The sequence below is a fragment of the Salmo trutta genome, chromosome 3 (genome assembly GCF_901001165.1).
Source record: "Salmo trutta chromosome 3, fSalTru1.1, whole genome shotgun sequence".
NCBI lineage: Eukaryota > Metazoa > Chordata > Actinopteri > Salmoniformes > Salmonidae > Salmo > Salmo trutta.
This window is the reverse complement of record NC_042959.1, coordinates 51,850,286-51,865,605: the sequence shown is the minus strand read 5'-3', so window position 1 is coordinate 51,865,605 and position 15,320 is coordinate 51,850,286. Positions and strand designations below refer to the sequence as shown.

The following is a 15,320-nucleotide window of genomic DNA, read 5'->3' as shown; positions in this document are numbered from 1 at the left end:
ATCTGTATTTAGCTTTGTGTGTTTCTTTCTTTCAGTACACCTACAGCTACCAGAGATAGCTGCGTGATTTGTCTGGGCTATTCACTTGTTTGCGTTCAGACAATATAGCAATTAGGCACCGCTGACAGTTCTCTGCTTTGACACTCTCCAGTACACTTACTGTGGGGTTAAGTGGGATGTGTTTAAGTGCACTTAACAGAGGGTCATCAGTGACCTCTCAGGTTGACAGCTTTGACAAAAACCCACAATAATTGGTACAACCAAACCTTGAGGGCTTGGTAGGTGTAAATGACACTGGATACAATGGCGAGAACTATTCTAAGACACAGCTGAAAAGGCAAAGGTTGAACCCAGCGCTCTATCTCAGCTTTATAGGGGCATTAGGGTCAACTCCTTTACAGGGGCTGTATGGCCTGTATCAGGCTTCCTGTTGCTTTTAGCCTCTCCGTTCAGCTGCCATGAAGGGCCCAAATAAAAAGGCCACCACAACAACTGCGTGGGTAAACTCTCCCACATGCAGATATGCATTTGTGTAAGGGGATACCCTCCGCTTTACGTCTGACCCCAATATATTGCAGCTGTGACCTCTGACCTCCTCTGTCTGTGTCTAGACCTGAGGTTCCATCCTCATTCGACCACAGGATATTGGGAATCTGTCAGGAAAAAAAGGACAAAGGTTTCTTTCAGCATATCCAAAAATGTTTTACTCATAGCACAATTGACCATTATAGATGGCTGACTTAGCATAGCACAATGGCAACTGAATACAATGAATGCAGTTATGGTTTGTTTATGTTTCTCTTAGTTGCCTTGAGAACGCTGACCTGAAAGGAGGAAAGTCTTGAAGATAACTCATCGTACTATTCTATACAACGTAATGTCCAACAACTTCATGGTTGCTTGGGGATAAAGCTAACAAAAAAACACTGAGATGTGACCAGATCCATTTCACAATGACCACAAAATATTGATGAGGGGGCTACTCATTTTACTATTGGGACAGTTGTTACAAAGACATAATTAAAGATGGAAATGTATTGTGCAGGACAGAACTTGCTGCTGACAGTCTGATTTGTCTGGGAGGTTTAGTCTGTAAAAGTATCTCCATGTAGCTATAGTAGACATAAAACAGCTATTTGATTCAGAGAATGATAGCAAGTCAGGTTCTGGAAGAGGCATAATCCCTGGCCTGTCTCTAAAGGGTTTCTGATGAAGCATTCATTATAAACTGTTTGCTTACCAGGTAGGCTACACTGTGTCTTACTGATGGAAATATGCCTCGGAATTTAACTGAAATAGTGAGAGAACTGGTGAAATAAACTCAGCAAAAAAAGAAACGTCCTCTCACTGTCAACTGTGTTTATTTTCAGCAAACTTAACATGTGTAAATATTTGTATGAACATAACAAGATTCAACAACTGAGACATAAATCGAACAAGTTCCACAGACATTTGACTAGCAAAAATTGAATAATGTGTCCCTGAACAAAGGGGGGGTCAAAATCAAAAGTAACAGTCAGTATCTGGTGTGGCCACCAGCTGCATTAAGTACTGCAGTGCATCTCCTCCTCATGGACTGCACCAGATGTGCCAGTTCTTGCTGTGAGATGTTACCCCACTCTTCCACCAAGGCACCTGCAAGTTCCCGGACATTTCTGTGAGGAATGGCCCTAGCCCTCACCCTCCAATCAAACAGGTCCCAGACGTGCTCAATGGGATTGAGATCCGGGTTCTTCGCTGGCCATGGCAGAACACGGACATTCCTGTCTTGCAGGAAATCATGCACAGAACGAGCAGTATGGCTGGTGGCATTGTCATGCTGGAGGGTCATGTCAGGATGAGCCTGCAGGAAGGGTACCACATGAGGGAGGAGGATTTCTTCCCTGTAACGCACAGCGTTGAGATTGCCTGCAATGACAACAAGCTTAGTCCGATGATGCGGTGACACACCGCCCCAGACCATGACGGACCCTTCACCTCCAAATTGAGTACAGGCCTCGCTTGGTGTAACGATCATTCCTTCGACGACAAACACCATTTTTTTTACAAATTATCTTTGAAAGACAGGGTCCTGAAAAAGGGACGTTTCTTTTTTTTGCCGAGTTTACAAATATTACATATAACAAGAGACATTCCCTCTCTACATCTATGCAGACTCCTCTTTCTCTCTCACACACACGCTGTAGAGCCTCCTCAACTGATGTTTTCAACACACACTACATACCTTTCACTTAGAGTATGTAGTGCCATCTAGTGGTTTCTTATTTTCCTCACCCCACCTGACAAGAGGTAAACTGTTGAAGACCAAATTAATAATTCAGAAATAATTAGAAATTCCCCCTGTCAACCTGGACTCAAGGGTAGACATAACATAGTAAAGGTAAATCAGGGACACTCCAATTAGTATGATATGGTAGGTTTCGTATTGGTATGTATTCATTTGTGGATGTCCATCATTCATTTTGTATGATATGTTACGAATTTGCAAATCGTATGATACACTATGTGGACACCCCTTCAAACTAGGGAATTAAACTATTTTAGACACACCCGTTGCTGACAGGTGTATAAAATCGAGCACACAGCCATGCAATCTCCATAGACAAACATTGGCAGTATAAAGGCCTTACTGAAGAGCTCAACGACTTTCAACGTGGTACCGTCATAGCTTGCCACCTTTCCAACAAGTCAGTTCGTCAAATTTCTGCCCTGCTAGAGTTGCCCCGGTCAACTGTAAGTGCTATTATTGTGAAGTGGAAACGTCTAGGAGCAAAAACTTCTCAGCCGTGAAGTGGTAGGCCACACAAGCTCACAGAACGGGACTGCTGAGTGCTGAAGCGAGTTGCTAAAAATTGTCTGTCCTCGGTGGCAACACTCACTACCGAGTTCCAATGTTAGCTAGTTGGCTAATGTTAGCTAGGCTAAAATTAAATCAAATCAAATTTTATTAGTCACAGGCGCCGAATACAACAGGTGTAGACTAGGGGTTAGGGTTAGATAACATGCTAAGTAGTTGCAAAGTAGCTAAAAAGTAGTAAGTCAAATCAAACTTTATTTGTCACATGCGCCGAATACAACAGGTTTAAACCTTACCATGAAATGCTTACTTACAAGCTCTTAACCAACAATGCAGTTCAAGAAAGAGTTAAGAAAATATTTACCAAATAAACTAAAGTAAAAAGTTATAATAAGTAACACAAAATAACAATAACGAGGCTATATACAGGGGGTACCGGCACTGAGTCAATGTGCGGGGGTACAGGTTAGTCAAGGTAATTTGTAGGTAGGTAGGGATAAAGTGACTATGCGTAGATAATAAACAACGAGTAGCAGCAGTGTAAAAACAAATGAATTTGAGGGGTGGGGGTCAATGTAAATAGTCCGGGTGGCTATTTGATTAATTGTTCAGCAGTCTTAGGATTTGGGGGTAGAAGCTGTTAAAGAGCATTTTGGTCCTAGACTTGGGTGACTGGAGTCGTTGACATTTTTTTGGTCTTTCCTCTGACTCCGCCTAGTATATAGGTCCTGGATGACAGAAAACTTGGCCCCAGTGATGTACTGGGCCTTACACACTACCCTCTGTAGCGCCTTACGGTCAGATGCCGAGCAGTTGCCATACCAGGTGGTGATGCAACCTGTCAGGATGCTCTCGATGGTGCAGCTGTATAACTTTTTTAGGATCTGGGGACCCATGCCAAATCTTTTGGAGGGGGGAAAGGTGTTGTCGTGCCCTCTTCACGACTCTCTTGGTGTGTTTGGACCATGATAGTTCGTTGGTGGACACCAAAGAACTTGAAACTCTCGACCCGCTCCACCTTTTCCTGTATGCCTTTTCCTGTAGTCCACGATCAGCTCCTTTGTCTTGCTCACATTGAGGGAGAGTTTGATGTCCTGGCACTACACTGCCAGTTCTCGGACCCCCTGACACATCCGATGAGAGTCAGAGCCGGTGTAGTAGGATTCAATCTTAATCCTGTAAGTAATTCGCTAAAAAGCAAAAGTTGTCCATGATGAGATTCGAATACGCAACCTTTGGTTTGCTAGACGTTTGTGTTATATGCCCACCCATCCACACCGACTAAGTAGTCTTCTATCTTCTGTAACCATACCAAACATAACATATCATACTAATTTGAGTGTCCCGGATTTACATTTACTATGTTACGTCTAGTATGAGACTAGACTGCCTCTGTCTACACATCCTGACTGTGTAAATTACCATATCATTTTCTATTGTTACTCATAACAATTCAGTGATCAAACACATTTGTGAACAGACAAACACTGTAGATTTAATCCAATATTCTAAGAAGCTACACTAAAGTTTACACATTCGAAAACTACCCTTCAGGATAGAAAGTCTACCAAGCACAGACCGCGTTATTTCATATGCCTCCAAATTACTTAGTCAGTCTTTACTAATCTGACAGGTCCTTAAGTTTGAAGGTTGATACTGGCATTCAGAGGACACATTGTTCCTCGGTTGCTAGGAAGTTTCTATTTTTTCTTTTAGGGAGTCTCCTGCTGTTCTCAGACCTTTTGCATATTATTTTTGTAAAGTCTCCAGACCCTGGTCACTTAGCAACCACTTTTATTGTATTAACACTTTCTTCCTGTGTTGTCCCTTACTTCACATCAAACAGTGCAAGCTGAACTTGAAACTCGCAGTGATTTCTGAACATGTGTCTTCTGTAACAGATTGTGTCTTTGAAATTCAAGGTAAGAGTAAAATTATTTATCCCTGGTCAATGCTGCTTGATGTTTTTAAAAGAGGTTGAAGCAAAGTGTGTAATGTTAGACACTTTAGAGTTTTCTACTGCTGTATGGTTAAGAAGTTCAATAGCCCTTAATTTTTTTCTTTCCACCTGAACAGGTTACCGTTCATACAATTCCAGGACTGTGATATCACAATGACCTCTAACAGTTATTTGGATCCTTCGACATCAGTTTATTTTAATAAAAAGACAGTATTTTCTGCCAGCCTGAACTTAGCCACCATAAGAAGCAAAGGTTTTATCCGTCCTCATTATTCACATCAGGTTGACCAATGGAACTTGAAGCCGCCTGATTTCTCTCCTAAACTCTACACATCTCTGAGTGTCCCTCGAAGGAAGAAGACAAAAAATACACACCAACCTTTACTGACACTTGCCTCAAATGAGACAGCCTTCAGAGTGGACAGATTTACCCCAAACATTCTAATTCCTGAGATTGACCAGAATAAAAAAGCACTGCCAAATTTCAGCACATCATACAGACCTCCTGGCTCTTTAGAATCCAAGCTGATGTTTGTTAAAACAGGGAAATACCCTCCTGTGGCCTACAAGAACCCTAAACCACATAACTTTAGACAGGTATGGTGCTGGAACATAACATAACACCTTCCTTACAAGTTCTTTGTGATTTCCATGATTTGTACAAAATACTGGTACTAAATTCTTGCCGTGTATGATGCTAACACAAGATGGTGACAAATTTATTGAAAAACATTTTGCTCTGAAACATTTATTTCAGCTTGCTGATGACATGCCAAATATTGTTACTGCAGCTGAAAGGGATCCTGGTCACTTGAACTTCAAATCTCAGCACCTGAGTATAAGTAAGTCAGCTTTCCTGAATATTGGTGCGTAGACACTGCTCTATTACTGTAATTAGACAATTTCCTAAGCATCATCCATTTTGTGCTTACTCATGACATAAGCACAAGGTCATTTATCATTTGAAAGCTAAGTCCATGGCCTTTTATCAAAACTATGCCTACATCACACAGCAAACTCAGCAATATCCTGCTGACTATGACACTGGTTTCCATTCTACTCCAGTTAGGGGGACCAGATCGGACACAGACATTTATTCAAGGGAACCTTTGGGGAAGATGGACACCTATAAGCCAACAGAGCCCAGATGGGAGGCCAGGCTCACACTCCCTAAACTGCCCTGGCCCCCAAAATCTGCCTCCTATACTGTGAGTGGACTGGTTTATGCCCAGCCTGGCTATAGGACCCACACCATTTTAATTCAATGCTTTCATGCTACTTTAGGCCACTTCAGTAGCATGAGTGTTGAATTGGCCAGTTACCAAGTTATTATGCTGTTTAACACAAAAGTGCTAAAACAAAACCATTTCCCCGCCCGCCACTTTTTCGGTAAAAAGCTTAGGGCTGGAGAAATGTAACCACTGAAATTCATAGGCAGAGATATTGATGCAAGGATTGACCCTCCATGATATCAAAATTATTGTTTTAACTACATGTTTTAAGGCTATACAGGATCATCTTTCCTCCATTAAAAAGCCTAGAGCATAAGGCAAACCCATAATAAATATATACTGCTCAAAAAAATAAAGGGAACACTTAAACAACACATCCTAGATCTGAATGAAAGAAATAATTTTATTAAATACTTTTTTCTTTACATAGTTGAATGTGCTGACAACAAAATCACACAAAAATAATCAATGGAAATCCAATTTATCAACCCATGGAGGTCTGGATTTGGAGTCACACTCAAAATTAAAGTGGAAAACCACACTACAGGCTGATCCAACTTTGATGTAATGTCCTTAAAACAATTCAAAATGAGGCTCAGTAGTGTGTGTGGCCTCCACGTGCCTGTATGACCTCCCTACAATGCCTGGGCATGCTCCTGATGAGGTGGCGGATGGTCTCCTGAGGGATCTCCTCCCAGACCTGGACTAAAGCATCCGCCAACTCCTGGACAGTCTGTGGTGCAACGTGGCGTTGGTGGATGGAGCAAGACATGATGTCCCAGATGTGCTCAATTGGATTCAGGTCTAGCATTCTGCTGACACACTCCAGCCACATGAGGTCTAGCATTGTCTTGCATTAGGAGGAACCCAGGGCCAACCGCACCAGCATATGGTCTCACAAGGGGTCTGAGGATCTCATCTCGGTACCTAATGGCAGTCAGGCTACCTCTGGCGAGCACATGGAGGGCTGTGCGGCCCCCCAAAGAAATGCCACAACACACCATGACTGACCCACCGCCAAACCGGTCATGCTGGAGGATGTTGCAGGCAGCAGAACGTTCTCCACGGTGTCTCCAGACTCTGTCACGCCTGTCACGTGCTCAGTGTGAACCTGCTTTCATCTGTGAAGAGCACAGGGCGCCAGTGGCGAATTTACCAATCTTGGTGTTCTCTGGCAAATGCCAAACGTCCTGCACGGTGTTGGGCTGTAAGCACAACCCCCACCTGTGGACGTCGGGCCCTCATACCACCCTCATGGTGTCTGTTTCTGACCGTTTGAGCAGACACATGCACATTTGTGGCCTGCTGGAGGTCATTTTGCAGGGCTCTGGCAGTGCTTCTCCTGCTCCTCCTTGCACAAACGGGCAGGTAGCGGTTCTGCTGCTGGGTTATTGCCCTCCTACGGCCTCCTCCACGTCTTCCTGATGTACTGGCCTGTCTCCTGGTAGCGCCTTCATGCTCTGGACACTACGCTGACAGACACTGTAAACCTTCTTACCACAGCTCGCATTGATGTGCCATCCTGGATGAGCTGCACTACCTGAGCCACTTGTGTGGGTTGTAGACTCCGTCTCATGCTACCACTAGAGTGAAAGCACCGCCAGCATTCAAAAGTGACCAAAACATCAGCCAGGAAGCATAGGAACTGAGAAGTGATCTGTGGTCCCCACCTGCAGAACCACTCTTTTATTGGGGGTGTCTTGCTAATTGCCTATAATTTCCACCTGTTGTCTATTCCATTTGCACAACAGCATGTGAAATGTATTGTCAATCAGTGTTGCTTCCTAAGTGGACAGTTTGATTTCACAGAAGTGTGATTGACTTGGAGTTACATTGTGTTGTTTAAGTGTTCCCTTTATTTTTTTAGTATCTTCTGCTTCAAGTGTCTACTGATACACATTTTCTGAAATATGTTCTTATTTTCAGAGACACAGGCACAGACGCGGAGTGTACAGTGCTTTCATGGACAGAGTAGAAGAGAAGATCTCCAGCTCTTGGAAAACTGGCTGACACTTTGACCTCCTAAGTCATTTATGGAGTCCACAGCTGTGCAGTGATACGTGCATCGGCTCCCCTAAAATTTCCAGTGTGTTAAGCCAGAAAATATGTTCTAATCTGGGTGTGTGAAAGGCATGGCTGAAATTTTTGCATTCACAGAAAGGAATCTTGCAGGCTATAGCCTAATAAAAATACTTTGAGGTATCATGAAAATACAATAATTGTAGGCTAGACTAGAGAGTTCATTGCAAAAAAAATGCCTATGCCATGAACATTTTTGAAAGATGTCCTTTTTTTTATCTAGGCCTAATAGGCTATTGTGTGTGTATAAATCTATTCTCTCAAACAATAGGCAACAAAGATAATCCCAGTAACTGGAAAATGTAAACAAAGTGTGTCAGTACAATGCCATTGAAACTCATTTCTAAAATGTAGGCCTATATGCAATTAAAGTTCACAATTGGAGAGCAGCTAATCTCGGTTAATCCAGAACAAAAGTCTTGAGTAATTGGTCAGATGCTCAATTAAATTCTGGGTCCATACATGAGGGAGGGAGAAGGGAACAAACAGCTCTACCCGTTCTCTTTGCAAGTTAGGGGCAAGTCTATGGGCCAAATGTCCCCTCCCCTTTCTGAAATTCTAAAGCACCGGAATGAATGCTGCTCATTATCTCACACTTCCCGTTGTATCATGACAAATTAGTGTACCATTTATGTTAACGTAGTCTGTCCATGAGAGATTAGAGAGCAACCAAACTAATATCGGAACCCGGACCCAAATTATTGCAAATGTTTGTTCATGTTACTAGCAATTACAAGCACATTCCTATTGCTAAACATGCCCCACATTTGTAGGCTATATAAAAGTTCACATTTGAGAAAAAAGTTATGTATATTTAGAAGTTGTAGCCTACACATTATATTCCTGAACCAGGGGGTATACTGCAAAGCAGCATCAATGATTTAGCCAGCTAACTTTTATAAGCAACCACAAATAACTTGGTTTTATGGTTAATAAAATAAAATTGTTTGTTAAATCAATTAGACCATGCCCATGTCAAGCTTATCTTTCTACAAAATAAAAGTAATCAGAATATTTAGACAAGTTAGCTGGCTAAATCCATAATCCTGTTTTCTAGTATACCCACAGAGTTTCTAAACCTTGTTATAAACTGGGTGGTTCGAACCCTGAATGCCAATTGGCTGAAAGCCATAGTATATCAGACCATATACCATGTGTATGACAAAAAAGCTTTTTACTGTAATTACATTGGTAACCAGTTAGTAAAAGCAATAAGGCACCTTGTGGTATATGGCCAACATACCACGGCTAATGTCTGACTCCAGGCACTCCGCAGGTAGCCTAGCGGTTAACAGAGTCGGGCCAGTAACCGAAAGGGCGCTGGTTTGAATCCCTAAGCTGACTGGGTAAGAAAATTAAAAATGTATGTGCCTTTGAGCTAGGCACTAAACCCTAATTGCTCCTGTAAGTCACTCTGAATAAGATTGTCTACTAAAATGTAAGACGTTGTGCTTAAGAATAGCCCTTAGCTGTGGTATATTGGCCATATACCCCTCTGCAGCAGACCATGGATATACTGACAAGCAGTGGCGGTTCTAGACATTTCAACTGCGGGGGCCAAGCTGGGGCCAGTTACATTAGACGTTATTGTTGTCATATCGTTTTCTTCACTGCATTGCAGGCATTAGCATGCAAAAGACCATGTTCATAATCATCATCGTTGCCACTGTCTAATAACGGATGTAAAAAAAAGAATGATAGCAAAAATTACTCCATATTTAGGGGGGCCACAAGGGGGTCCAAAATTGTTGTCACAGGGGCACTGCCCCCCGCCCCCACCCCCAGAACCCTAGTGCTGACAAGATACATGTCCCTCTGCCCTAACAAAACCGTTGTCCACAAAGGGCATGGAGGGCTGTCTAGCTCCCGCCTATCCTTTCTTTGAATTGGTGGATACATCACATTATTGTAATCGTTTTTAAAATATTTGATTAGGGTCCTTGACGTCAACCGCCTGTATTTAATCTCGAGACAACGCCAATATGAAGTGTTTGTTTTTTTCAAAGTTGCCGGGATGTCACCTGTCCTACTTATAACAGTACACTCGTAACAACTTAAGCATTACAAAACTTCTATTCGATCAAATAAACCATTCAACGCCACCTGCTGTAGGGAGGCAGATTTTCCACCGAGTTGGGCCTCTCTTCCTCTATCTGTACTCGCCAATTTCGATTGTTTGTAAACTGGTTCGACCTGGATGGCGCGCTTTGGTCACGTCCACATTTTATCCAACAGGTGCTTGCGTTTAGTAATTACAATGTTCTTTGTGGATGGGTGTTTGCCTAATATCTTTCTTCGTTGAATATGTATGTGACATTATGTCCTGATGTGTTGAAATGTATTATGTATTTGCTAGTGATATTGAAACTAGTTAAGTATTGATTAGGCTATTGAGTGAGATATTTATTTAAACTGAGGAAATACCAGTTATGTTCATTTTGGATTATCCCAGTGTTAAGGGTTGGGTTATTTTTTGTTGTTACCTTATTAGCCTCAAGTGGGTAATTTTCGGGAAAATTTAGGCTGGAGTGGCATGTTGTTCCAGCTGCTAAACTCAGCTGTGTGAGGAATTGTCGGCACTCTGCCTAAAAGGAAGCTAACCTTCTGCACCTGTAAATAAATTCCAACATTTTGGACATTTTGCACCTGATTCCGTCTTACTCCTTCTTCGCAACCCCCTGACAAGACGGATAGTGCGATCCGGGATCCCTGGGACGTCCCTAACCTAACCCATACCTTCACCATTTTAAATGTGAACTTCAATGAGGCGCTATTTCTAAAAACATAGGCTACCGTATTTATTTTTAAATATATATAATTAACATTATTTCAATAGATACCGCAGGATTATAATTTATACAATTAATCCTGTGATTATTCTCATTAAATTCAGTATGTGTGGGATACATTTTGTACTATTGACCAATCAGTTTGAAAGTAAACAGATAAGGGCGCATCATGGGGCGGCGCTGTTTAGCCTGTATCAAAACCCAAACCAAGGCACACGCGACACACCAACACAGCACAAAAAAAACGCTAAGGTAGGCATTTTATTATAGTCCAATAAGTTGTTTATTTTAATACATTCGTTTCACAAACTATTTTGTGACTTTTCTTTTACTTTTAGTTTATTTTACTTCGACTTTTACGAATATAGCCTACATAATGCTTGGCTTGCTATGTTATGTTAATAACCATTCGTAAATATTACGTTTAGACTTTGACCTAGCCTACTATCAGATACGTTTTTATTTAAGGCATTGTTCATTTTGCATAGTATTGCGTAATGATAGTATAATAAATCTATTGGCTGGAATAATGACGTTACAGCAACAGGTGATGGGCGTGGTTTGAAAGGATACATTATTGATGGACTTCCCCTTAAACCAATCGTTTGCTAGAACATGAGCAGGGTTTTCCACAAATTGCACTGCAGTATTATTCTATGGGAATGAAACCGTCTAGTAAAATAATAGGACGCTGCTGACCGCGCGACAGTCCATCGGAATCCCTGTATTGTGAACATTGGATAACATGTTACTGGACCTCGTGAACACAGTTCCGCATATTCAGAGTGAGATAGATGTAAGTGATGCCCTGCACGAAAATGTCTGGCTGGACGGAACGGTTGTAGGCTGTTAAAAAGATTTATGCCGCAATTTGAGAGCCTGGTATCAGGCAAGTGACGTTTCTGGCTGTCAGCATCTGTATGACTATCGACTTTATATTAATTTACGCACCTGTCCTTGGCAATAGGCTTGTGCATTGCTGCCGCCTAAAATTCAAGTATGTAGCATACCTTGACAAAGTCCGGTATTTCTGCATTGTATTTTCATTTGAGCCTTTATAATTGAGGGTGTCTAATGAATGTCATATGCATTTGGCAGTACTCAGGTCAAATGCTGCCACCAATAAGTGAATAACACATGGATAACTGATATGATAACCTTCATATAGTCTATAGGTATTCTGTGTCGAATTAAGTTTGTGGTAGACTTATATTTGTGTCCTATTTTTGCTTGGCTGAAGTAAAATTTGTTTTGTTTTTAGGTCACTGTTGCAATCTAATTGGAATATAATCAGTGCCAATCATCGTTGGAGAAGTAGACCAACCCTTTTATTCCACCTGTTGTTCCCCATATGAGAAAAGATGGGGAATAGATTATCAGAACCACAGACCTTCCTCTCAAGAATCCCCTTCTTTCAGTCATTCCATATCGCCATTTTGGGACTGGACTCTGCAGGTAAAACAACTGTTCTGTACAGGTTGCAGTTCAATGAGTTTGTCAACACAGTGCCTACCAAAGGCTTCAACGCAGAAAAGGTCAATGTGTCTTTGGGCGGCCACAGGACGGTGACCTTCCATTTCTGGGACGTGGGTGGTCAAGAGAAGTTGCGTCCATTGTGGAAGTCATACACACGCTGTACTGACGGAATTGTATTCGTGGTGGACTCTGTAGATGCCGAACGCATGGAGGAGGCTAAAACGGAGCTCCATAAGATCGCCAAGACCGGAGACAACCAGGGAGTGCCACTTCTGGTGGTGGCTAACAAGCAAGACCTGAGGCACTCTCTGAGTCTGGCGGAGATCGAAAAGGCGCTAGCGTTGAAGGAACTGGGCCCTGGCACGCCTTGGCACCTGCAGCCCACCTGTGCCATCATAGGAGACGGACTGAAAGATGGCATTGAGAGACTCCATGACATGATCCTTAAACGGAGAAAGATGCTCCGCCAACAGAAGAAAAAGAGATGATCAAGGAGTGAACTGAATGAACTAAATGAAGGACAAAAGGAGATGTTCGCGCACCTGGGTGTATATAGGAATTCTCCCATAGGCTCGGCACACTGAGTTTTATCAGTCAATGTTAAACTGTAGGTTCTCGTGTCTCAGACATCAGTCTCTTGCTTCATCTTCAGTATTTGTTGCTTTTTAGTGGTTGAGAAAGCACTATGAAGGTAAAGAATTTGGTGTTTATGATTTTATATAGGAATTTTTAAGTTGTCGTTACAAAGAATGGTTTTGATCCTTGGTATTAGACCATTAGTAATGGCTACTTCAAAAATGACAAGTTTGACGAAGAACAGAAAATAAGTCACTTTTCTCTACAAAGGTTAGTGGGAGGACGACAAATGTGGTCTTCCGCAAAGGGAACTTTTGAACCTTGTAAAGAGTGCCTAAGCTACTTTTAAATGTTGTACCTTTTTGTATTTTTTTTCCCATGTTTCTTTCCTTCTCAAAAGGAAGGTACAGTCTTGTGCTTTTTGTCTGTCTAGTGTACCTCTACTGTCTGTTTGTTAATGCACTTTAGATGACCTTTTTTGATAATGGAGTTTACAGCCTTGAGGTTTCCCAATGGAGCTTATTACACAAAGAGTTTAGTTGCTTCAAAAAAAGGCACCTGTACTGGGTCCCTATTGGCCACATGGACAATAGATGGGATATGTGTTTCATGTTTTCATCTTTAATAAAGCCTCTTTGCAGCACTGCTTTTGTTTTGTATGAAGGCTATTTCTATTTCGATTATTTGTAGTCATAATATTTTCAGAGAAGTTCTGAAGATCTGATGAGATGTGTAAAATGTATGTCCTCTGATTCTCATATTTGAAAGAAACTCTTAGTTGCTCACACTTTACTGATGGATAATGAATCTCCTTCCTTTTTTCTCTTTCTGAAAGTAAACAAGAAGGATATGATTGAGGTGATGGTGGTTGAGTGTTTACTTGCAGTGTGATTATAGGGCCTGGAGTCCTTTTATGTTTTCTGGAGCCGAGAGCCTCAGCAATGCAGTCAGGGCAGTCTACTCTGCATGCCAAGCCAGATGCCATACCCTGTACAACAGGCTGGGGCAGGAGGAAACTGGAGGCTTGGGAGGCAGAGCATTTCTGTGATGGGGAGAGGCTGTTGTCACATAGCTCAGTGAAGTGATGCCTGTTGCTCAACCATCCCTTTAGAACAATTGTAACCTTGTACTGTGGAGCAGCAGTTGACCTACTAAATATAGTACTATATTTGCATATGTTGCCCCTGTTATTCTGTTCTTTACAATGCTCCGCTTCAAGTGCAGAATTTGCTCTTTTGTTCTCATGATGTATTTGACAAAATTATTAGACCTGTTTTGTAATGGTCCTGTATGTTATAGATTCCATTTCACTGTCCTTTCTTTCCTGATTCAAATGATATTAGTAATGTTAAACCTACACCACATTTTACAATGTCTGTCTTTTGATTGATATGCATCAGGTTTTAAAGAAAGATCGACAGTACGGCCTCAGGTCCAAGATTAATCTTGAGGGTGTCACTCCTTATCTGTGTTGTGCAACTCTTCCCAGTTTGTTTTCCAAGGAAGGAAACCCTATTGGATGGCAGCAACATATTCCTGCTATTCCCATTTCCTGCTCTCCATTCTAGGAAATGGAGGTAATGGGAGTGAGTGTGAGTCTGATCATGGGACTGGTTTTGGGGTCAGATCCTGATACAGGCCTGGTGGCAGGGTCTCTTCCGTTGATCCACTGATGTAATTAACTAGGGATTAGGATTGGACATAGCTTTGGAAATCCTGAAGCTGGTTTTCTTTCTCACACTTTGCTTTTGCTAACTCAATTATAAACTAACATAGGAAAGTAACATTCATGCCCTGTAATGGCCCGTCGTCACATGATATCCCTGTGCCCAACTAGTTTCCTGGACACCTACTAGGTGGGGGTTTTATTTGACCTCTTGGCCCTGGTTGAGGTCAACTCTGTGACGATAGTAAGTCCCTCTCCTCAGTAACAGGATCACTGTAGGAAAGGCATTGTCTCACGTCTGCACTGGCAACTGCGTGTCGCTTTAGGAAGACAATTGTAGGAAAGGAGAAAACCACTCCTCATTCCACTACTCTACTAGCTAACCTTGAGATTAGGAATGTCGTGCGTCAACTCGCTTTCTCAAAATGCAAGAAAATGTACATCAAGTCTGTCTTCTGGAGCAAGTCGGAATCAAATATTTTTGTGGAAATATTTTATCTACCTGTGTAGTAAAAATATATTTTCTCTTAACTGTATACATTTTCAAGCTGTGTACACTGTACTCAAGGGAAGTAGCAATAATGCATACTCCTCTGCTGCTCATTATGCAGGGTTGTCATATCAGGATTCATCTTTCTTTTTCCTGTCTTAGCGAGCGAGTGGCCTATTTACATGTGAATTCTTCCATCGTCGTAGCAGCCTCTGAAAGTAGGGTGAACGGGGCCACCTGCAAGGGGAAAGAAAA

General features: G+C 42.0%; 2 protein-coding genes across 6 annotated transcripts; both read left to right on the top strand.

Annotated features, from left to right (window-relative positions):
* The first annotated feature begins 4,628 nt into the window (after positions 1 to 4,628).
* c3h7orf78 (chromosome 3 C7orf78 homolog) lies at positions 4,629 to 8,452 on the top strand. Of its 3 annotated transcripts, none has more exons than XM_029738859.1 (5): positions 4,629 to 4,719; positions 4,874 to 5,354; positions 5,515 to 5,599; positions 5,823 to 5,965; positions 7,916 to 8,452. In XM_029738859.1, exons 2-5 carry the CDS (start codon positions 4,911 to 4,913, stop codon positions 7,997 to 7,999), a joined length of 756 nt encoding a protein of 251 aa, XP_029594719.1. In that variant the 5' UTR covers positions 4,629 to 4,719; positions 4,874 to 4,910; the 3' UTR covers positions 8,000 to 8,452. The 3 variants fall into 3 exon arrangements, with proteins under 3 accessions (XP_029594719.1, XP_029594733.1, XP_029594727.1); XM_029738873.1 differs by having other exon boundaries at positions 4,642 to 4,719; positions 5,040 to 5,354; XM_029738867.1 differs by lacking the exon at positions 4,629 to 4,719 and having other exon boundaries at positions 4,870 to 5,354.
* A 1,700-nt stretch (positions 8,453 to 10,152) lies between these two features.
* On the top strand, positions 10,153 to 13,556 carry arl4aa (ADP-ribosylation factor-like 4aa). Of its 3 annotated transcripts, none has more exons than XM_029738896.1 (2): positions 10,153 to 10,303; positions 12,119 to 13,556. In XM_029738896.1, exon 2 carries the CDS (start codon positions 12,219 to 12,221, stop codon positions 12,819 to 12,821), a length of 603 nt encoding a protein of 200 aa, XP_029594756.1. In that variant the 5' UTR covers positions 10,153 to 10,303; positions 12,119 to 12,218; the 3' UTR covers positions 12,822 to 13,556. The 3 variants fall into 3 exon arrangements, with proteins under 3 accessions (XP_029594756.1, XP_029594749.1, XP_029594742.1); XM_029738889.1 differs by lacking the exon at positions 10,153 to 10,303 and adding an exon at positions 10,350 to 11,109; XM_029738882.1 differs by lacking the exon at positions 10,153 to 10,303 and adding an exon at positions 11,226 to 11,653.
* Positions 13,557 to 15,320: the final 1,764 nt, after the last annotated feature.